Raw genomic sequence first — 24,343 nt, 5'->3', positions numbered from 1 at the left:
ACCTCCAGGTTAGGGATTGCTGTTTGGCTAGAGCATTTCGCCAGAGGAGACTTCTGTGAGTTATATCAGCCAGCACTACTACTGGGGATAAGAGAGGACCGCCACCTGTTTACTTACATTCCAGTCTAGTGTATCAGGTCTATGGAGTGTTACTGCCTATCTTCTACACAGAAGTACCCCAGCATCCAAAACTAATTCTTATGATGAAATAAATGTTTTCTTTAATACAACAGATCCAGATCTTAGATATCCTAAACTTTGTATATTACATGTGGAAAAAAACCTGAAAAGTAGAGTTTGGTTTTCTTCATTTCCATGCATAAAATTGTCTATTTGTGTTTTATCAGAAGAGTCTAGATTTAGGATAAGGAGTATTTTACTACTACAAGAAAAATTCAGCACATTTTTCTGCACCATTGATTTTTTTTCCCCCTCTGAGAATGGAAGGAAATATATTTATATTATAAATAAAGCAGTAATCTTGGAACTTTAATTCTTTTAGAGTACATACAAGCATTTCCTTTAAAGAATATTTCTCTTCTAGTTCATTAGTGTTTTAAACTTTAGGATAAATAAAAATTCTGTCTTCAGTGATAAGTATAGTTTGATGTCTGTTAGTGTTTAATTCTTAATATTTTACATTGAGAGAAATGTCTAATAAAAGTATCCTTTTATTTTCAAAATAAATCAGAGAACAATTGAACAAAAGTCGTTTCCTATCTCAAGGAGTTGAAGATTCAGATCCTAATAGAAACCAGAGTTTTACAGATCTGTTAGCAGAACTACGGGTGGCACAGGTAAGTTGCATAAGGTTTCTAATTACTAGATAATAAAGATTATTATAAAAATCTCCATAACTGTAAAAATTGTTTTTGTAACATATGTGTGAATTAAATTTTTAAATTTCATATCATTTAAAATTAAGAAGAAATATCTAAGATTAGCGTTTAGTATACATTTGATCTTCACATGATAGAAATAATGTCATAACTGATGTCGTACGGGCTGTAGATGGCATCCTGTGTCAGATTCAACAGGCATTTATCACGTGGATCCCTTTTGGAAGCATAACTTTTCTAGGACATGAATGTATATTTTATTTTAAATAATTTCTACATTTGAAAGCATAAAGTATGCAGCTAAACTAGTAAAATAATTTGGAGGTAATTGTTCACCTTAAAAATTACTAACGTTACCTCTCAGTCACTGGAGAGGTAAAAAAGGAGAAGGGCTTTTTGCTGGTATTTCTGTCTGGAAGATGGTTTTAGATTACAACCACAGCTCCTTCTGTATGTGCGTAAGAAAGAGTAAATACTTGGGCTTGTTGTGCACAAAGTTCACACTCTATTCTTCAATATCTAAGCTGTATAGATGTCCTAAGGTAATAATGTATGGAAGATAAAAAGTAGAACTAGGGAGATCGGCAGCTTGTAAATATCTCAGTGCTCCAATTAATAAAGAACAAAGAAATACTAATTGGTTGTGTACTTATCTTCCATTGTGGCATGCACTTCCATAGAGCAGAGATTGTATCTTACACATATTTGTGTCTTGTCGACTAAAACTGAAATGCAGCGTTTCTCTGTAATAAATTGTATGGTAAAGAAGGTAGCCTAGAATTTTCTAATACTTATTAGTGTAAGAAAGTTTGAAATTTTGAGCAAGTTAATTCTATTTTAAACAGAAGTATTTTATAAATCACATGATTTTTATATTCTTGTTGCCTAGTACTGTATGCTCATATCACCCACCTGACTTTGTAACAGTCAAAACTGTTCTGTCGGCCTGGCGTGGTAGTGCACCCCTCTAATCCCAGCACTCAGGAGGCAGAAGCAGGAGGATTCCTGTGAGTTCAAGACCAGCCTATTCCTCATGGTGAGGGCTGGGCTACATAGCAAGACTGTGTCTCAAAAAACTACTCTGCCTCATGTCCAAACATCGTGTGGGCAGTTGCTTCTCCCTGTACTTCCTGTTGAAATGTACAGCACTAAATTAAAAACTTGCCAATCTATTTGAATGATTACCTACATTTAACATTCTGTTACCATAAGTTTACTGTGCAATTAGGAAATATACCATAGTTTCATATCTGATGTTGGACAGGTTTTTGTAGTGTATGAAAAGCAGCTTTGCATGTGAATCTATTAAATGAACTTTGTTCAGATGTATATAGGAATGTATTTGTAGAATTAGACATATAGGTTGAATAACTCTCCTTATCAGTGTACCTCAAAAATGAGCAAGTTAAATTAATTTTGCCATGTTTTATGAAATCTTGAAAGAATAAAGTTTCAAGCATAGCTTCACTGAAGAAGTTTTTAGTGATGTTTTAAAAATTATATTTTGGGCCCTGGGATTTAGCTCAGCAGCATAAGTGCCTGCTTGGCAAACGCAAGGTCATGAGTTTGATTTCCGGTACCACAAAAAAATAAATAAATAAAAGTTGTATTTTTATGACAGAGCATTATAATGCAAATTACGTTTATTAGTAAATGGTATACATATTCAAAGAGGCTAAGGTTAGGGGAAGTTTTTAAAGTCACAAAGGGAGAAATCTAAGAAAGCCACTTGGATACAAAGTTCATTGGTCTTAGAGATCAGAGGCAGAATTTGGCTTCAGCTCATTGGTGGAGATGCCATTGCTGGACAAATATTTTGTTCAGAGTATCTTATCTGGATTGCAAAGTATTTTTAAAATGTTTAATATAAATTTTATTACAGAAATATGTGAGTATGTCTCAGGCTTGCAGAAGCAAGAGTCATACATACAGTGGGATTCATGTTGGTTATTTAGAAAGTCCTTGCAGCGCTACTTACTTAAGACAAGCAGGCTTGAGCCCTCATTCTGCATTTATAGTAGTTGTCAGTTATGGTGCACCCTGAGTTATGTGATACGATAGGGCAGAGTGAGGCCTGGCTTAACTCAGAAGAGCCACCAGAGGGTTTCACCCAGCAGTGATGTCTGCTGACTACAACAGTTTCTTTGACTGCTGTGAAGAACTTAGACTAAGAGCTGGGGATGAAAGAGGCAGACTAGCTAGGAGGTTGCTACAGCAATCCAGCTAAGAAAATTGCTAAGTGTCAATGCAGGTAATAAATAGAAGATAGAACAATAAATTAGAAAGTCTGTGATAGCTGTGTTGAAAAGTTTGGAACTAATTCTAATTAGTTTTGGGGAGCTACTCATGGTTCAGGGACAAGGGGGCAGACGGTAGTAATAAAATCAGGCCAGAAATACAGGAAAATGCTTCTCAACAGTATTTTTGATAGGTTGAGGGAAGAGACTATATCATAGGTTATTGGGCTGGGAAGTTACTTGCCTTTGTATTTCTTTGACTATGAAGAAAGAGAAAAGCATTTTGTTGGAAGACATCAAAAGACTGAAGCAAGACAAACAAGCTCTTGAAGTAGACTTGGAAAAAATGAGGAAAGAGCGGGATCAAGCCAAAGATCAGATTGCTTATGCCACAGGTAAAACAGAGCTGAAACATTATCTTGTATACTCAGAACTGTTCTAATCTTGAATTTAAATAATCAAGTTTTATGCCTTTCATTTAATACCTTTTAAAATTGTGCCATTACTCTAAAGTCTCTTAATTTCAGTGGTTGGTTTGGATTTGGTTGATATAATTAAAATTCTATTCCTTGAAGTGTATTATAATCTTAAAAGATGTGTACCTGTATTAGTTTAATAGGAATCTTGCAAGATTAAAGAAAATCATGTATTATAGTGAATTCATGTCATTTTCTGTTTAGTCATGTATATATCTGTCATCCTAGCTAGACTATGAACTTCTGTAGGGCAAGGTCTTTTTTTCCTAGGTCTGAAACATAGACTTAAGTATATGCTAAATGAATAAGTAACACTACACTGTGTTTTAATGAGAATATAAGGATAAATCTGACTTGGTCCCTGTCAGAAAAACAAAAGGGAGTAAGATAAGAATGCCGAAAGCTTTTTATAATTACAAATAAACATGAGAGGAGATGGGTGCTAAAAGTTTCAGGGAAGTGACATTCGAGCTGGGCCTTGATGGTCAGATTTGCAATTAAAGGACTCAAGGGAGGCTTTTCAGAGTGTCCCAGGAGCACACTGTTCAGTGCACTTGCAGGGTGCAGCCGAGGATGATGGAACGCGGGGCTGAAAGATCAGGTGAGCCCTATTGGCCAAAGCCAGACCTTTTCTCTACAGTGTAATCAGTGTCAGATAGGAACAAGAAGTCTTGTTCCTAATGGTTTGGAGAAAACAACCAAGAAAAGTCATTTGCTTTCCTCATCTGTGAAACCGAATGATAATTTTTAAAAAGAAACATTTTAAGAAATTTTAAAATTTAATGTAAGCTTATTGTGGTAAATAAACACTGATGAATATTTACCACTGTTGTATTTTAATGTAATTGGTAGGCATTCTTCCTTTTATTATCTCTGAATTCATCTTCCCATGGAAACAACTTCAATTTTATAGTGAATGTTGGTAGGAAAACAATTATCAAAAATTTCTAGAAAGCCAATTTTTGGCCAGTTTAGTATTTTGATTATGAATATAGTCTCTCATTCTACTAGACACCATACTGTGTATCAGTTTTGTGGCTTTTATTTCTTTATAAAGTATACATTATTCAAAATCTTGCAATTTTATTTATTTCTATATTTTGAAAAATTATAGTCAGGTTAGTTACTTTATCATACAGGTGAAAAATTATATGAAATAAAAATCTTAGAAGAAACTCATAAACAAGAAATCAGCCAACTACAAAAGAGATTGCAGTGGTATGCTGAAAATCAGGAACTTCTGGATAAAGATGCAGTTCGGCTTAAAGAAGCCAATGAAGAAATTGAGAAGTTGAAACTTGAGGTAAGGGATGATTTCAGAGTGCATTTCTGTAGATGAACCCTGTTGTCCTCATTATCAGTTCGGCATACCCTTGTATAATTACACCATTATTCTAGAGTCTTAGTTTTAATAACTGCTTTGGACTTTCGTTGTATTGAGATACACAGTTTCTTTTAGATTAAGCTAGTGCAGGCTCTGTCGCAGCCCTTCAGGTCTGCATGTCGTCTGAACCTTGCCAGCCTCGTCTGGAACCACACCTTCCTTAGGTGCTCTCCTCTAGTCACACCAGAGCTCCACCGATTCTTTATCCTATCAGACCAGGTACATTTTTTGCCTTGCTGGAGAATACTGACCTGGATTCTTCCCTAACTCACTTCTTGTTAAACAGCTCAAATTGCTCAAGTCTCAGCTCTGAAACCTTTCCTGAATCACTGCTCTGATGTAGCTGCCAATCCTGCCTTTATTTTTTATTCCTGTTCTTTCACTCTGTTCTGTTATCTTCATGGCACTTGTCACTGTGTCATAGACATTACTTATTAGCTTTTCAGCTATCTCCTTCCATGAGAGCACACGCACGATGAGCTCAGGGACCTCCTTTTTCTTACTCGCCCTCCTTATCTCTAGCAGTCCTGTGCTGTGCCTGAAAAGTGCCCAAAACTAAGGATGAGTTCAGTCAGTGTTTGCTGAGTAATGAACAAATCAGTCAATTTACTAACATGCTTCTACTCTGGGAGCTTTTCTTTTATGTTTTAAATATGCTTCTTAATGTCTTTATTTGTTGGCAGATTGAGAAACTGAAAGACAAATCTGGGAATCCATCTGCTCAGCAGAAGTTACGTTCCAGAGATAGAGGAACTGATGCCAAAAAAATTCAAGATCTAGAGCGACAAGTATGTGTCATGGGTAAATTTTTATTGAAGTACCTTTTATATGGTGCATTTTTGATTCAGGAGTTCCCGTGAGATGTACTAGATCTAGAAAATGCTCATTTTACAATGGCAATAAAAGTAATAAGCAACTTTTATATAATCTATAACTTCTTAAAAGAATGTTACAACATGCATCAGTTGTAAGATGGTATACCTATTGAGGAAAGGACATTTTGCATCCCACATCTATTAGACATGTAGGAAGGTCTGGTATAGAGGCAGAATTTCTTCTTTTAAGCTATACACCTGGGACATACACGTATAGTCCCAGCTACTGAGGAAACTGAGATAGGAATCTCGTTTGACCCTTGGAGTTCAGGGCCAGGCTTGGCAACATAGCAAAACCTCATCTCTTTAAAAAATAAGAGAGTCCTTTTAACCAAACGTAAATGGAAAAAGTGCAGGAAGAAAGACCCTTGAACTGGGAACATCTTAGTAATGACTGGGAACTATTAGAAACACTCTAAAAATAGAACATTCAGCCTCCCAAAGAGCTGATCATCACCTCGCTCATCGTTTAGGGTTAGAAGTATTGGTTTCATGGTCAATGTGGCTAGGAGACAATTAAAATCATACACTGAAAGTTATTAGAGTAAAATGATTAAAGTACTTGGGCAGGAAGCAAAGTTATAGCTACTTTTTCTTCATTTTAAAACATTCTGTAATGCACCATTCATATTTATTACTGAATATTAAAACAACAAGAATTTCCAACTGTGTTTGTAAGGCAGCCTGTAGTCAAGTCATAATACTTAAATGTATTGCTATTATTCCATCACAAATCTAAAATTCTGAAGGCATCCCTATACTGAATATTATTCTAGTTTTATGAAAAGCAGAAAAGCTAAACAAAAAATTAACTTTGTTACTTTTCAGGATCTTTTGTTATGCTGAAAGGTATGATAATAGATTGGGTCAGAGACTGAGAAAAGTATAGGACAGAGGTGGTTTGCAGAGCTAGAAATACTCTAAAATGACTCCTTGAGGGTTTGCTTGGATTTTCTTCAGTGCTTAAGATTGACAGTGTGGAAGCCATCAGAATTGTAAAAGAAAAACAACCAAAAAATTACTTCTCCAGGAGGTGACTTTTTTAAAAAAAATCAGGTATAATTGAATGCATGAAAGTAAAGAAGTAAAGTGCTTAAAGATGAAAATAGAGACCTCAAACAGTGATCCAGATTGACCAGAAATGTATTATGTTATAAAATTAACATCTTGTATTAACTTTTGTTAAACATTTGGTTTTATCACTTTAGATTGTATCTTTTATAATATAATCATCATTTAATATTTTGTTTACTTGGATGTCAGATCTTTTTTACTTTGTTTCCACAAGAATTTCTATCCTAATGACTTTAGACCTTAATATATATTTTATAATGAAGGTATAGCACAATACAGTCAAAATAATTTTAAGCCATGTTATAAGATTAATCCATATTATATAAATTATATACAAACAAAATGTTTTTCTAAAGAACATAAGTAAAATGGGACAAATCAGATACATTTTATGATGAAAATTTCAGATTATGGCTGTGAGTTCATACTTTTACTTAATTGAATATTTCATTGTTTAATTTTGAACAAAAGTTTTCAAAAATTTTACTTTGTATACCAATGCCATTGACCAAAGAATATTTTAAAGTAAAATTAAAGATACAAATAAAATTCAATTTTCCTGAAAGTTAATATATTTCTACATTTTAAAATTAGAATGAAAATATTTCTTAAAATACTTAAACACAATTATAAATATGTAAGTTCATTTTTAAAAATCTTTTTAGGTTTTATATCATTGCATGTTCATAGGTTAAAAAACTGTTTAGCATGGAGCTTTGGTGTCTGTTTTTATAGGGTATCGTAACCGTAGTACCTTTTAAAATGCAGGTATACTCACATAGGCACATATACAATGGTACTTTGGTTCACAAATTTAATTTGTGTTACTGTTTTGTGGAAGATGGCTACATTTATGTTTGTGTGGGGAAGATGGTCACAGCGGTGTATCACGCAATGCGAGTTTTTGAATGGGAGCAAAATTTTGTTGAATGCTTTTGAGAACTGAATTCTTAGCAAACAGACGCATTCATGAACCAGTGTACTATTATAATATCAACCTGTAAATTCTATGGATTCTGTTGCAGTTATGTCTTACAGGAAGACCATATCATGGGTCCTTGTTTTATAGACTAAATGAGCAGTATTCTTTTATGAAGATTTCATTAAATGTTGTCACATATTCCTTGCCTCTGTTTTAAAGTAATTTAAGCTTTATTTGGAAAGACCCTTCAGGAGAAGTTAGGGTGGAGAGGGTTCCAAACAGGACCAAGTTCCCAGAAAGTTCCAGGAATACTGCAGAATGTTTGCTATATGAGCATGTGTATGTAAGTAATTTTTCAATCAGTCTGTTGTGGAAGCACTATCATACAGGGGTATCTATAAAGGAAAAAAGATCCTTGTATTCAAGAAGACTGGTTATTAGTAACATAATAGAAAAACTTGAAGGTGTATTCCAAATGACTATCACAGGACTTCTGTAGTTAACCAGTAGTTAGACCATTATACCATAGGGTCTTGCTATGGTTGATACATTGTGTCAACTTGAGAAGTTTAGAAGTTTTAACAGAGACTCAGTGGGAAGCCAGGATTCTTACTGTGTAAGTATCCTCATCCTCTGCAAGAGGAGGGTATGGAGATTTTGTGAGTACTACACCTGCCCTGGGGTTTGGGGGTGGCCTGCATACAGTATAAGGGAGAAAAAGACCTGCTCTTCTGCTCTGGCTGCTGCCTTGAGGTCTTGCCCTAGTGTCATGCCACCCTGCCTTGGAGCCGGCTGATTATGGACTGAAACCTTGACGAACTGTAAGCCAATAAACCTTTTCTTTAAATTTTGGGTGTAAGATATTTTGTCTCAGCAAGGAGAGAAAAGTAACCAAGACAAGTCTTAAATCAGATAATCTAGGATTATAAAATTTATTGGTTTGTATTTCTATGCCTTTGATCCAGTCTGGAGACATGCGTGCTTTGGATATCTGAGATTCATATATGATTGACATAGCATAATTAACTTTACACATTAAATTGACTTTATTTTTAAAAAATATTTTTAAAGGTTAAAGAAATGGAAGGAATTCTGAAAAGAAGATACCCCAATTCCTTACCTGCTTTAATATTGGCTGCCTCAGCCGCTGGTGATTCAGCAGACAGAAATACAGTAGAATTCATGGAGAAAAGGATTAAAAAGTTAGAAGCTGACCTGGAGGGCAAAGATGAAGAAGCAAAGAAAAGCCTTCGTACCATGGAACAAGAGTTTCAAAAAATGAAGGTAAGCACGAGGCAGCCATGGAGTTTGCACTCAGAGATGGACAGTGGCGACAGAGCCTTCTTGCCTCTCATCTTAACAAAGAGGCCTAAACGTGCTTGCCACAGGCCTTCGCTACAGCTGCACTTCTGTTATCCTGTCTTACACTGTTTCATCAGCTTTTGTTCAGACATAAAATAGTCAAGCATAGAGTAATCTTCACGTCACCTCTCTCAGTGTTAGAATTAGTAGAAGTTAAGCCATGGAAGAAGCAGGTTAATGCCCCCATAATATTTGTTTAGCATGACAAGGAATAAGAAATTATCGTGATAGAACATTTTTCACTGAAATTTATCTTAGATAGGCGTGAAAGAGATGACAGAGCACACGTGTTGAGAGGTGAGGTAGAGATGCAGGCAGGCATCTTCAGCAGTTGCTTCCTTCTAAGTTTTCTACCCCTTTGTGAAACAAAAGGGACTTGAAACATAACTCCCAGTACAGACCAGGGATACAGTGGCGTATTGTATTCAGTTTACTGTTAGACATTTGTTGAGCACGTGGTTGTTGTGAGGTCTGTGCAAGATGATTTCACGGACTTCCCACTTCATCTTCTATAACCCTTCCGGTTAATGGGGAAGCAGACATTGTTACCCTGTATCAGAGGAGAGGACCGAGGTTTTCACAGTTTAAACATCTCTCCCAAAGTTCCCCTGCTGGTGAGGAGCAGAGCATGGCGTGAAACCGAGGGTTTCTGGCCACAATCCTGTGACAAATTGCTTCTGGTAAGGTGATCTCATTCCCCACAGATTTCTGGCCTGAGAAAAGCAGCAGATGAGAGAACATTAGATTCCAGAGACAATAGAAGGTTGAGTCTTGGAAGTGTGGTGGCCTGACAATTAAGGTCACATCAAAGGAGGTTGTGTTTCCGGTATTCACAGGCCTCTCCGCCTGCCTGGGGTTCACTTTCTTTCCCACTGTCCTCCTCCCTGATGTACACTCGTTACACCCAGCTCGCAGTCATCCTGACAGCTTCACCTTGTGCCCCAGGCTACTCTGCGTGCTCCAGTCCTGCTGCTGTGTGTGTAAGAAGGCTGCACAGCTGAGACAGCGCGGCTGCTGAGGTCCGCGCGGCAGGTTTCATGAATCCCTTCGGCGCTGCATCATAAGGAGCACCGCTGTGAATGTGGCCAGGCATTTCTTTCTTCCACGTGTTTAACCGTTCACTCCAATTCTTTTAAGTTCATCTTTCCCCACCCTCATCCGTTCTCCTTTGAGCAGACCTTGCCCCCTTGTATGTAAATGGTAGTGTATTCAGAAACACCACTGTAGACTCAGGACGCCCAGTCTAGGCTCAGTTCCGCCCTGAATGAGCTCGTTACTCTGCTTCTCTGAGCCTCGGTTTTCTCATGTGTGCCACAAATAATTACTGACTTATTGCTAGTTATATTTTTCTTTAAAATTATCTTTTAATTCTATCCCTTTATTAATATGTAACTATACTACAATCATTAATAAAAAATGGGCTAGGGTAGGTGCTCAGTGGTAGAGCACAAGTGGTATTCCCAAGACCACTAGGGTTCAAATCCCAGCACCACCACCAAAAAAAGTGTATTTCTTGTATTACCATAGTAACTTCAACTAGTCTACATGTACCCATTGTGCCCATCTTACAACTCATGACTAAAAATCCAAATTATATTTCATATTCCTCTACCTTCTATATATTCATACATGTCACTTGTTGACATCCTGTCAGCAGCTTCTTGTTTCTATTAGGATAAATAAGCAGCATTTATCCACACATGACCAGGCATTTCTGTCTTCTTCACTATTTTTTTATACCATGCTTGTTCCTTTCAATCATATTGGCCTGTTTCACCGGCCCCCTTAGAGTGTGTGTGTTTGTTGGTATCCTGTGAGCAGAGGTATTCCTGTGATTCAGATTTCAGCCTAAACTTTGCTCTAATGAAGTGCAAAAAAGTTTTTAAACAATAAGCAATCAGTGTTCCTGCAGCTGATGGGAATGAACTCTCAGCCCGAGGCAGCTCCACAAGCACAGCCACTGGCTTGCGTTGCTAGTTGCCTCTGCCTTCTTCTAGACTCTGAACTCCATGATGGCTAAGTCTGTTCTGCTCTCATCTGTTGATGTATTGTATTGTTCAGCCTGCTGTGGAGAAGATGCTCAATAAAGTCTTTAAGTAATCCTTGTATTGTAAGGTATTGGCAGTATTGGGTGTTGTATAAGGCCCTAGACTATGCTTGGAGTATGATAATCAGTAAATGATTATAGTTACTCATATTCTGCCAAGCAGACAGTTCAAGTATGAACTGCAACGCCCCCCCCCATTTTTATATATCTAAACCCAGGAATCTAACTTAACTTCTCCCTTTTTATATCCCCCAGCTCCATCATCCCACTCCTGCCCCTGCTCATTGCATGTTACTTTCTCTTGTTGACGCTCAGAACACACCTGGCACTTTCATGTGACCTCTCCTTCTGAAAGGTCTGTGCTTCTGCTCATCTCCAAATGTACAGTCCTCCTTCAGGACCAAACTTCAGTGTGCTATTTCTGCTGGCTCCCACCTTTCCCAGAGCTCTGGATTCTCACTCCCTCAGCACTGTGTTCCTAGACCATCACCACAGTTAGTACAGGGCATTGTAACTTCTTACATTACTGGCTACTTGGGGCCCTGTTACAAAGGAAATTCATCTATGATTGCTGTAGGCATCTCCTCAGCAGGCTGTGAACTCTGAAAGTAAGAACTGAATCTTTTCTTAACTCTGGAACTACCACAGTACTTGACACAAATTTATAGTTTAATAAACATTCATTGATTGAATAAGCAAACTCTATTCGTACCTCTCTCCATGGAGTAAATTGTTGTTATTTTTGTATACCAAGGCTCTAGTATACAAATTCTAGGCTCTCTTATGCCCTGTAAGATTAATAAATTGATGTTAAAAGATTGAAAATGTGCTGTTCCTCAGACTTTAGTACCCCCAGATGCTTTACCTATTCACAAAGAATATGTTTCACAATTTGCTAAAAAAGAGTGCACAGTAGGTTTAAATTAACCTATTGATGTTAATAATTTATTAGCAGTACATTAATAAATTAATGTTATTAATTTAACAAGCCTTTATTTTTAAGGTTCAAAATAAATTGGGGTATTCAAATTATATGTGTATTTATGCAGCAACATTATGAAATTGTATGACATGTCAAGTTTGTATGATATATTGCCCTTCAAACAATAAGACGATACTTTTGACTCACAAAAGTTGAATACATTAGAATTTATAATACCTGAATGAACCCTAAGACCTGCTTGAGTAACTAATGAAATGTTTAGCAGTGCTTTGATGTTACATAGATTCTCTCTTTAGATTCAGTATGAACAAAGAATTGAGGAACAGGAGCAGCTACTTGCCTGCAGATTAAAGGAAATGCCTCAGAAGCAGCAAGACAATTCCAGAGTTAAAGTCCTGGAAACAGAACTCAAGGACATTAAAGAGACCCATCAAACCATCGTAAGAGACCTTGAGGCAGAAATAGATGTTCTTAAACGTCAGAATGCTGAATTAGAACTCAAGAAAAATGGCACAGACGACAAAGATTTCCAGTCTATAGAACTCCAGGTGGAACAGGCCCATGCCAAAGCTAAACTAGTAAGACTAAATGAAGAACTGGCTGCCAAAGGAAGAGAAATACAGGACCTTTCAAAGACCGTGGAGAGGCTTCAGAAGGAGAGAAGGATGATGCTGTCTAACCAGAACACAAAGGGCAGAGAAGAGATAAATGCCAAAAGGGTGAAAAAAGATGTTTTACACCCAGATAAAGGAAACACAAACTACTCTGGAGCCCTGAATGGCAAGCTGTACCAACCACATACCTTTACTGATTCCCATATTTCAGAAGTTTTACAAGAAAACTATAGATTAAAAAGTGAGCTGGAGGAATTAATTTTGGAGAGAAATACACTAAAGATGGAATCTGAAGCAGCAGTGAACCAATTTGAAAACTCCATGAAAAGGTAAAATGTTAAGTTGTGTATAAATACTTGGGAATCTAAAACACTTTTAAATATCCTAAGTCATTTTGTCTGGATAACTAGTCTGGCCTTAAACCAAATGTATAACTAGATTTTTAAAAATTGTGTTACTTTGCTGAGCATTGATCTGTTTCAGGGTAGCATTCTTAACCTGCCAGAGGCCCAGGTTCCAATGAATGAAAATCTGTGCCATATCCTTGGGCTGATCCATCTTGTCTTTCTGTATGTTTCCAAATGATGTTAATGATTAATAAGCTGGCCACTTGGGCCCTTGTTACAAAGAAAATTCATTTATGATTGCTGTAGGCATACTGCTGTCAGAAAACAACTAATTGACGATCTAAGAAGAAAAGGTTCTCTTTTCAAAAGTAAATTTCAGACTGTCCTGATGATCGTGCATGACGTGAGGAACTTTATACATTGTTTTTGCAGAATGTCCAGCTGCTGCCCACCTCTGTCCACTGAGCCTTTGACAGTCCAGTCCTTCTGCTGTCTTCCAGTCTTCCTTTCTTTCTGCTTCACCTTATCTTGAGCGTGGCTCTGCTCACCATTCTTTACAGTTTGTTCTGTCAACAATGACTTGTCCCGGTCCAGTGACATTTTCTGCATCCTCGTTGTTTTTGAGCGTGCTGAGCACATAGCCTTTCTTCAGGTAGTTTCCCCCTTAACCTCTATGGCGTGGCAACTCTAGAACGTCTCTTTCTGACTTTAGGTCCATTTCCTTTCCCTCCTCCAAATCTTTCTACAAAAGCTTAGTTCTTGGCTTTTTGTTTATTCTATTCTTGCTCTGGTGCTAAACATATCTATTCTTATAGCTTCTATGAATCATAGCTTCCAGATTTATTTTTCAAGGCTTGTTCTCTGATGGCAAACCTACAACTGCTGGTTTGGATTACTCTACTTACAACCAAAAGTACCTCAAGTTTTCTCTTTTTTACCCATAAACTACTTCCCCCTCCCGAGTTCCCCATTTTTGTCTATGGCCATCCTAATTCCCTCTGCCAGGCCTTCCTTTTTAGCTTGGGTTCGTGGTATATAAGGCACCTCCTTATAAATAGTCATCATTTAGCTGTCTTCCTCATTGTACTAAACAGAGGCAGACTGTGTGATTTACTACATGGTTTTCCTGCCCTAATCACCCTTCATTTATACCTCCCCCAGTCATCGTGCTTGAAAAACGTGAATCTTCTTTAAATATTTCCATATCTAATTCCCTCTGCCCTCCAGTGACTTCCAACTTCCATAAATATCAGCACTAAATTTCTCTGTCTAGCATCTTACGGCGCCCCACTATTCTAGTTGTATTCTATGAGGTATAATCGAAAGTGTTTTTAAGTTTTTTAAAAAAATTCATCACATAAAAGATACATTTACCATTAATGGCCCTCCAAAGATTCTCTTTTGCTTCAGACACGCGTATTTCACATCTTGCCACTCTCAGAAGCAGTTCTAGTTGAGTCTGTAAGGAGTGTCTTCAGTTGTAGGTTGTTAGGTAAATGGTGACAACTCAGTAAAGAGCCCAGCAGCATGAATTTGGGGTTCTGGGTGGGTGGGAGCTCCTGGAATAACTCCAAAGGAGAGTCAGGGTCTAGTTCATTGATGTGGTCTTTTATGGATGGGTTAGTAGTGGGATGGGTTACTGTGGGGTGATGTGAAGGGGAGGGCATGAGGCTGAGCAAATGCAAATGCCTGACTGCATGTTTATAGGAACAGGCTTTATCACCTAACACGGGGGCAGATGTGTTGTTTCCTAGCAGGGCAGGCTTGGGTTCAGGCAGGGACTGTAAGCTAGAAACAGGATGATTGATTTTGGAGCTCAGAAACGTGGGTGGCTGTGGAGGGCAGCAGGAGTCAGACCTGCCATGCTGCTCTGGCTGCCTTGATGTCCTGAATCTTTCAAAATGTTTACTTTTCATGGTCATTTTGCTTTTGGGAGAGATCCAGAAGTTGAACAGTGCCAGATCTGGTGAATAAGGGGGATGAGGACCCTGAAATACTCTCACAAGCCTGCCTTTCTTTCCATGACACTTGGCAGCAGCATTCATCTTACCATGTTTTTGACATGAAAGAAAACTTCTAGAACTGCTCCAGAAAATGGCAAGAGTGATAAATATGTTCAAAGGTGAAAGAGAGTATTTTGAGGGAAGTTAAGAACAATGTGTGTCACTGTAATTTTTTTTAAGTTCATGGTATATTTTGATCACCTTAACCTGCCACGTTTAATTCCTTTTGCTCATTTGTTTCAAGTTTTACCTCCTCCACAAAACATTTCTTGGAGCTTTGTAGGAAATTGCCTGCCCCCAACTCCTGCACAACTTGTAATGTGCACCGGGAAAATGTTAATCATACACAACTTTGTGGCTCCTTGAGAACAGATGTTCAGTTATTTCTTTGCATCCCCACAGAAACCCAGTGTAGGAGCCGAGGGAGCATGGAAAGGTTTAACAAGTGCACGTGGATGGACTGTGCACCAGGGCGGTGAATGAGTCATCCTGACGCCCAGGCTGTGCCACACTCTGAACCTTCTCTCTTCAGTGCGAAAGCTAACTGGGGAGAATCATGTTCTTTCCTATAAATTTCCAATCTAGATTTTTCTTGCACATTTTCTAAACGTTTTTGTAAATGTTCTTTTATTGTCAGACTATTTCTCAGCTCTAAACCTGAGCAACAAACTTTCTGGGTTGTAGGTTTAGGCGTTTTTTTAAAAATTTTAATTATAATCCAGTCCTATCATAAGTTTGAAAGTTTCCTACTTCTCTAGAACTCTAACCATACTATTTTCATGGAGAAATGCTCATAGAGAAAGCATGCGATAAATTGTCTATAACTCATAAATTTCTATGAATTGCTATATTAGTATGTATCAATAGTGTTTCATAACTTTTCCATTAAACTGCCAGAATGCATAAATTTTGTCATAGAGACAAATGAATTGTCTCACGTTTATAGTCCAAATTAACTAAATGCAGATTCCCTTGTATCCTGAGAATTACCGCGCAGATCATCTCATTCTCACAACATGCGCCTAGCCCTGGAGTCATATATTTATGCACCAGAACAGTGATAAATGCTGCCTGCGCACAAAGGCAATAGCTTTGATTATACAAATGAGAATCTGAGCTGGAAACTTGAATTTATCTTAAAATGTCAAGCACATTCCTTTAAATTCATGCAGATATTGTGAAACTTTAGATTTTCTCAGAGAATATAGGCTCAGACTTTGAAGTCTAACTCTGCTTGACTTGAACCCTAGCTCTGCAATATACTCTTCTGGGACCCTGAATATTTCACTTTTTCTACATCAGGTTCATCCTTGTGAAATCTACTGAGTAGGGATATAGCTCAACAGCACAATAGCTGCCTGGCAAGCACAAGACTGAGAGTTCAATTTCCAGTTTAAAAAAAAAAAAATCTAGTGAGTCTTGGAGTAATTGCAAGAAACTATAGGTAATAATGTACGAGGACCCCCCCATGGTATAGTTAATATTGATACCCTCTTTCCTTTGTTTCTTTCATTCCTAGGCTTCTTACACTGATTTTGTGCTAACGCTGAGTTACAGTTGAAAAGCCCCTATTATGTGTGAATTTCATTTGTTCTGTAGGGTCAAGGAAGACACTGCAGCACATATTGCATCCCTCAAAGCATCCCATCAGAGGGAAGTAGAGAAACTCCTTTGCCAAAATGCTGTTGAAAATTCTTCTTCCAAAGTAGCTGAACTGAATCGTAAAATAACAACTCAAGAGGTAAATCATATAAATGTGTCTTGATCTTTCTTTGGCTGTAATATATGTTATAGGACTGTGAACATTAATTTGGAAATATTTTAACTTCACTTTTTCAGGCTGACAGAAATGGAAAGTTATTAGCTTATGTTTTTTTATAGAAGAGGATGTTGTTGCCATGTATTTGATGTTTCTACTTTAAAATTATGCTTTAAATGAATGTTTTTAGTTTGATCTCTACTCTTCTCAAATCCTCTAAATATGTTGTAACAGTTGGTTGCGGGACATGTCTAACGTGATTGTGACTTTAGTGAAGGTTGAGCCGCCTTCCCCCTCACACACACCAAGTCCCAGATGACAGATAATTTACTCTCAGGCATTCTTTCTGCCTGCTACCTTTCATCTATTAAATAAATGACAATTTAGGTTTGTAGACAGGTTCAGGGACAAAAGTAATGAGCAAACATACGCATAGTGCTAACCCTTATGAAACAGTCTTCTAAAAATTATGACAGAGAAGCCTGACAAGGTACCAGCATTTCCTTGAATAAATGTGTCTTCCTTTTTGGATAGTACATCCACTTAGAATATCCCAAAATATCCACCATGTGATCTATCTTCTCTGATGTTAGATTTTAAAAAGAGCATAACAATACAGCTGTTACCTGTAACTTACTTACAAATGATATATCCAAGAAAAGAAAATCAAGTCGAAGAATATATGAATGTTAATTTTGTTCTTCATCCTTTCTGTAGATTTTAATTTGAATAAAAAAAAAAACTTTAAGGAGAAAACTTCAAGAAATAATTGTCTTATGATCCATTCTACCTGTAGTTACTTGTTAATTAAAAAACAAATCCCTCAATTGTAGGAGTTTAAATATAGACTTGCTACTAAATACTGAGAAATTATTATAAATTGTCTTAGGTATGAAATTGTTACTGTGATTATTACAAGGAGGAATATTGAAGTATTGGGGTGGTAAAATTTATTGACGCCTGCAATTTAATTTCATTTGACTCAGAAACAGGACCATTGTGGTAATATAATGAGAAGGGAGAATTTAAATGCCTTTCAAAAGTTATAATCCATACAGCCTTGCAGATAAGTTTTCTAGCTGCTCCTCCTTCTTAGGCGTCAGGGAGTAGATGTAAGCATTGTATCAAGTGATTCTAAAGTAGGGAACAGTCTGCAAGAAATGGGAACAGTAATATCATAATACCATATGGCCACAAATATGTCATTTCCCAGAGTTATAAAAGTTAACAGTGTGAGATTCTGAGGCAAACAGAAGTTAGTGCAGTCTGATCAAAAAGAAGAGAAAAATATCATAAAGACAACACTTTTCAGTTTCTTATAGGAAATACCTTCATATATTTGTCTTAAAACAACTGACATCTCACACATTTTAGAAGGCCTCTTTTAAATTAACTTCCTACTTGATCACAAAATATAATATTGTCCATTTTCTTGCAGATGTTTAGAATTTAAACACTTAGGTTCAAAGATTGTTTTCAATCATAAATTGGCTTTATGTTTCATATGGTATTCAAGGGAAAACGTTATTAACACAGTGCTTCTGGCAATGTTCTAGGTCCTCATAAAACATTTCCAAAGTCAAGTTAATGAGCTGCAGAGTAAGCAGGAGTCTCTCGCAGTTTCTCAAGTTCGAGAAGAAATCCTACAGAAAGAGGTGAGCCATGCAAATGTTTCTGAGGCATTTCAGTCATATTTATACATAAAATGTGTGACTTACATGTGCATGTAGACACAACCTGAAAGTATGTATCACACATCAAGAAAATATTAGTAACTTGTTAATGTAAAGTTCTTCCTAAATGAAGTTCACACCATATCAGTAAATTGTATTTGCTCTTGAGCTTTTGTGTACAGTGGAGAAAGGAGTTGAGGGATGTTTGGTTCTTTGATTTTTTAGGAAGCCAAATTGAAATTGGATATTCAGAACCATCTCTGTACTAAAAGGGAGAAGTTTGTCCCCTCAACCTGAGCAGTTCTTAGTTGGACCAGACCTGACAACAAAAGACAAATCATGGAGAGGAAAAGAAGCTTACTAACTGAATGGCACAGAGTGTAGGAGAATCCTCACTGCAATGTAAAGCAGTGGCTGGGAACTCCAAGGAGACTTGGGTTAGAAGTTACAGGTTCTGTCAAGGCTAGGTATGTGTACAGTGATTTAATTAGAGGTGTTTCTGTGGAGGAAGGTTGAGAGTCTCCAGTGTTCAGGATGATCCCTTATACAGGGAGTGTGGAAGAGGTTAGCTGTTCTGCTGACTCTGCGGTGTAGACCAGGTTATGCGGCTTGTCAGGGTTTCAGGAAAAGGGACATGTGAACTTTTAATGATTCCAAGCCAGCAGGGTAAAAGCTGGCAATACTAGTTTGATAAATTACAATCTAACATTGAAAGAAAATAAAATTCAGGATCTAGGCCAGACGGCAGGTAAATAACAAAACCTTGAAGATTGATGAGAAGAGTTAGAATCTGATAGTCACAAGGGCATGGCATAATTTTCCACTGAGAAAGTTTTCCTCCTTACATCACTCCCATTTATGTCAAAATAGTCATATGACCAAGTCGTTCCCAAAAATGGGTCTGGTCTTAGGAAACTGGCCTTAATTATCTGCATAAACGCAACAAGAGTAATGATTGTATATGTTGGCTCCTTTTCTGCTTCGCTGTAACTTTAAAGAAGCAATCTTAGCCAGGCATGGTGGCATATGCCTGTCGTCCCAGTACTCAGGAGGCTGAGGCAGGAGGATTGCTGAGTTCAGGGCCAGCCTGAACTACATAGCAAGACCCTGTCTCAAAAAAAAAAAAGCAATCCCAAATTGTTCCTTTAAGAGGCTGTCTAGGCTAGGAAGACAAACCCTCAGATTTTACTAAAGTACTGGATGTGAACTCCCTGAACCTGTCAGATTTATTTTCTGGTTTCTGACTTTTATGCAAGTGACATGTGTACCCTGGTCCTGATAATCAGACTGAGTGATTTTTGCAAATCTTTTAGGGAAAGGGAAGTTAAATTAGGCAGGTAAGCATTAATTGAATTTTCTGGGGAAGTTGGAGAGGTTTTAGAAGTGTGAGGAGTTTGTGAAGGGATGAGACAGATGTTGAAGTAGGCTCAAGCCAGAGACCAGGAGCTCCAGAACATCTTCGTAGGGTCAGAGGGAATCTGAGAGATGAGCCTCAGCACTCCATGAGTCCTTCTTTAATTCTTATCTTCCCATAGACAACAAAAGAACATGTATTTAGAATAAGAGCTCCCAAAATGTAATCGTTTCAGTTATAAAATCCCAAATTTTAAAGGTACATGTATTTTAATATGACTCTACGTACTAGTTTTAACCATAAAAAGGCTTAACCACGGATGTGACATGACAAACCTCCTCAGAAACCTGCAGAAGATACAGTCAGGATTCAAAGTTTCTCCCAAAAACTAGCCAAGAAAGCAGAGTCTTACTGAACAGGCAGGGAGAACAGTGTTTCAAGTCTCCCGTAAAAGGCACAGTCACAGACCTAATCCATGACACCGAGCAGGCACTTAGAAAAAGCATATGAAAACTGAAATAGTATTTAATTTGAACATTTTGTGTATACATATGGCACCATAGTCTTTCATTCAGTCAGCATGACTGGGTTGTGTTCTAAATCTCAATAATCATCTTCACACAGGGTTTCATACCCAGCACCACCAAATAAAGTGTGTTGTCTTTAGTGGCTAATGCTATCATTAGGGATGTTCCACATTTAAAATGCTTATGCTGTCTCTGACTGCATTGCTTTTCATTTCACTTTTTCCCCCAACTAATTTGGGTAAAATGTGATTTTTAGAAGCATTATTTTAACTAAATGTTTCCATATAAAACATGATTAAGTTTATTAATTAATTTGCATTTTCGTGTGTATTACTGCCTTTTGGTATTAGTAAAATTGATTAATGAGATTTCAAAAATGCAACTAATTATGTTATTAAGCCTTAAAAACATTCCTATAAATCCCCTTCCATTTTACTCTAAAGTGCTAATCGCCATTTTCTTTGTGGACCATGCCATGCAAATAGAGGTCCTGCAATAAACTGTAACCTTTGTGAGGACAGGAACTGTCTTACCTCTGCATACACAGGTCCTGAGGCAGCAGTCAACACAGAAAGAGCCGGTGGTCAGAGCCGGAAGAGAGTTAGTTACAAATAAAATTATGGAATGTTGGTGAAAGAAATATATATTCATTGAACTTCTTGTTACAAATGCCTTATATCCAAACAGCCCACCAAAGAAAGTGCCCAACTTCGTGTTGAGTCCAAATCCAGATAGATACATGTGGAAGTTATGGTCCAGTCAGTCATCTGGAGCTCTTAGAATGGGAAGTGAGTTTGAGATAAGACAATCCTTTACTTCTGTACATGAGGAATAGAAACTATTAATTACTCAAAGAATCCAAGGTGCCTCTTACCTAGAGAAACTTTATACAAATACGTTTTAAGATTGCCTATTTAAAAAGAACTATGTCCTTAATGACTTTAGTTTTTCTCTTCATACTTCAATTTTAGATTACAAAACTCTTAGAAGAATTGAGAGAAGCTAAAGAAAACCATACACCAGAGATGAAACATTTCATGGGCTTAGAAAAGAAAATTAAACAGATGGAAATAAGACATAAGCAGAGAGAGCAGGAACTTCAGCAGGTAAAGTAGATCACGTGCGCATATGTTGTTACAGTTCTTCACTTTTAAGGACCACTAATTTGCTATAGTTTTAACTTGGTTGCTATAGTTTCTTCTTAAAGTGTTCTTATTATATGTTAAATCTTGTTAACAGTAATAACATTTAAGAGGAGATAAAACTTTTAACTCTCAAATACTTGCAATTGAATTTACCTTATATTTGGAGGGAGAAAAAAATTGTATCATATTCTTATCAATAGGTCCCTAAGTTTTACATCTACCCTGGGAGCAGGACTTTAAGAACAGTGTCCCTTATTACAAGTCATTTCAACAAATGTGTGTGAAAAAATTAATATTAAAATATTATATATTTAGCACTAATAACATGTTTACTACAGTTACAAACATCTGCTATTGTAAACTTCTAATATGGACAAGGTATGTTTTTAGGTACTTGCATTGGTGCTGATATTTAGCTTTGCTTTAACAGAGTACTAATCTGTTTAAGCTGCTATAACAAAGTATCATAGACTAGTTGGTTATAACAACCAAAATTTATTTTTCATAGTTCTGGAGACCCAAAAATGATCAAATTGGTTTCTGGGAAGGACTGCCTTCCCGGCTGGCAGATGGCCGTCCTCTCTGTATTGTCACATAGCACACCAATGGTGTCTCTTCACATGCGTACACTGTTTCCATCAGATCAGGACTCCATCCTTAGGATCTTTTTTAACCTTATTCCTTACCTCACACCAACAGTTAGGGCTTCAGTGTATGACTTTTTAGAGGTCATGGATATGCATTCCATACCAGTGTGTACTTAATACCTTTTCAAGACAGAAAAGACTGTCCAGGCAGAACTTTATGGATAACCTGAGTTCCACAGAGAACCAACCCCAGGGGTGATTTCTAGCTTTGTCCCACCTCAGCTCCTTAGACTGTTACGTATTCTTCACTCCTACTGTGAACCGTAACAGCACTGTGTAACTTTTGTATTGCAGATCATACAGCAAACATACCGAGTAGTAGAAACTGAGCAAAACAAAGAAATTGAGAAGTGGAAAAGACTTGCACAGTTAAAGAATCGGGAGCTGGACAGATTCCGCACAGAATTAGACTCCATATTAGATGTTCTTCGGGAGCTGCACCGGCGGGGGGTAGTAGTGCCAGTTGCTTTTGCAGGTGAAGTGAATGCACCAGAAATTTAGTAGGAACTCCGGTTTCAGATGACCTTCTCGAAAGGCCTGAAGATGAATAAAATTGTACCACTTTCAGGACAGATTTTGAAAAATGAGCTCCAGTGTGTTGCTAGAAGAAACCAACACAAACTCGCCATTTTGGAATAAATTACCCTTAACCAAAAGGGAACATAAAAGGTATCATGATACATTTTACTGAAGATCATTAGTCCCATTTTAAATGATTTATGGACAGGCTTTTTAAGTTAGATGATTACAACTGTGTAAGATTTACTGTAAAAGGTCTCACCTGCATGCTGAAAATGGAAAGAAAATTGTACATATTCCTCCGCGTTATTGATCAAAGGTGTAGTGATTTTCTTTGAAACAGAAAAGCAGCTGCTCTGTCTTAAGAAACTGGGTAGAGGAATGTGAGCCCAGGGGTGTGATAACCGGCTTGCTGCAACTATCAGCTGAGTCACAGAGCTCCCTCAGTCATTTAGATGAGAATTCTGACCTCCGTACAGGTAGACAGTGAATTCTCTGGTGTTCTAATTTTCCACCCTTTCCTCTAGCTGACTCTTCCTATGTGGTGTGTGGTGTAGAGTGAAAAGTATTAGGTTAATTTGAGGTGCTCACTGCATTCATCTTTTAGGCTGCAGCACAGAAATGCCAGTCCTAATTTTTTTGTAACTTGAAAAACAATACAGTAACTTTTACCTTTTCTCTTGAAAAGAAATCATTAGGAAAAAATACAAATATGAGTAGCTGCTTTATTTTACAATTCCCATTTCTAGAAACAGGTAGGAAATATGTGAGATAGTGGTAAGTCAAAGCTAAAACTAATTTTTTTTCAAATATTCTTGCCCAGGACTGTGTAATAAAAATATAATGGGACCTACATCTAATTTTTTTAATGCATAGTAGCTCCATATAAAGATAAAAATGAAAAAATGCAAAGTTCAGGTTTTATATTTTTTTCCTAAGTCTTCAGAATATGGTTTACATTTGTAGCACACCTCAGTTTGGGTTAGCTGCATTCCAAGTGCCCAGTGACTGTGTATGCCAGTAAGTGCAATGCAGTGTGATGATTACAAAGTAAAGTACTATATAAAGACAGGAAAATTAAATCTTGGTGGAACTGTGGGCAACAGATGTGAGACATAGCAGTTGTTAAATATAAGGAATATAATTATTGTCTTAATGCCCAGCATTTTTAATGTACCTTTTCTAAGAGTAGTAAAAGCATTATAGTTTGCTACTTTTTTAATGTGAAAATGTTTTAATTTATAATATAATTTATTTTTATTATTTGTTTGTAGTTTTGTGTATCTTTTATTTGCAAGCCTATGAACTCAACTGCACCCATCACTCCCTTTGTTCTTTTGACTGCTGTACATGTGTTCATTCCTAACGCAAACATAGCTGATTCTGATTCACAACAAAGTGCAAACATCAAGTATTTATGGACAAGTTACATTCCATTTTGATGAGGGTTCCATACTCAAAGTATAGTATGTTTTGGAATAAATTATGCACATATAACTGGTTAAAGTTTCATAAATACCATCAAAGATATGGTTACAACTAAAAACCTCAGAAACTGCTTCATCCCTTAAGGATTGGCCTTGGGACTAGATAAGA

At 37.1% G+C, this 24,343-nt stretch overlaps 1 protein-coding gene across 5 annotated transcripts in view; it reads left to right on the top strand.

Moving 5' to 3' along the window:
• Nucleotides 1-24,010, top strand: part of Cep162 (centrosomal protein 162) — a 73,384-nt gene extending 49,374 nt beyond the window's left edge. For all 5 annotated transcript variants that reach the window (XM_063233165.1, XM_063233168.1, XM_063233167.1 and 2 more), the window contains 10 exons: nucleotides 692-797; nucleotides 3,345-3,471; nucleotides 4,692-4,855; nucleotides 5,620-5,724; nucleotides 8,879-9,091; nucleotides 12,456-13,102; nucleotides 16,723-16,864; nucleotides 18,439-18,537; nucleotides 21,408-21,542; nucleotides 22,523-24,010. In XM_063233165.1, coding sequence (XP_063089235.1) covers nucleotides 692-797; nucleotides 3,345-3,471; nucleotides 4,692-4,855; nucleotides 5,620-5,724; nucleotides 8,879-9,091; nucleotides 12,456-13,102; nucleotides 16,723-16,864; nucleotides 18,439-18,537; nucleotides 21,408-21,542; nucleotides 22,523-22,729 — 1,945 coding nt within the window. In that variant the 3' untranslated portion in view covers nucleotides 22,730-24,010. The remainder of the gene's footprint in view (nucleotides 1-691; nucleotides 798-3,344; nucleotides 3,472-4,691; nucleotides 4,856-5,619; nucleotides 5,725-8,878; nucleotides 9,092-12,455; nucleotides 13,103-16,722; nucleotides 16,865-18,438; nucleotides 18,538-21,407; nucleotides 21,543-22,522) is intronic.
• Nucleotides 24,011-24,343: the final 333 nt, after the last annotated feature.

Source organism: Cavia porcellus, unplaced genomic scaffold (genome assembly GCF_034190915.1).
Source record: "Cavia porcellus strain 051 isolate PalLab524CR breed Dunkin Hartley unplaced genomic scaffold, mCavPor4.1 scaffold_22, whole genome shotgun sequence".
NCBI classification, from domain to species: Eukaryota; Metazoa; Chordata; class Mammalia; order Rodentia; family Caviidae; genus Cavia; species Cavia porcellus.
This window is presented reverse-complemented; position numbering and strand designations above follow the sequence as displayed.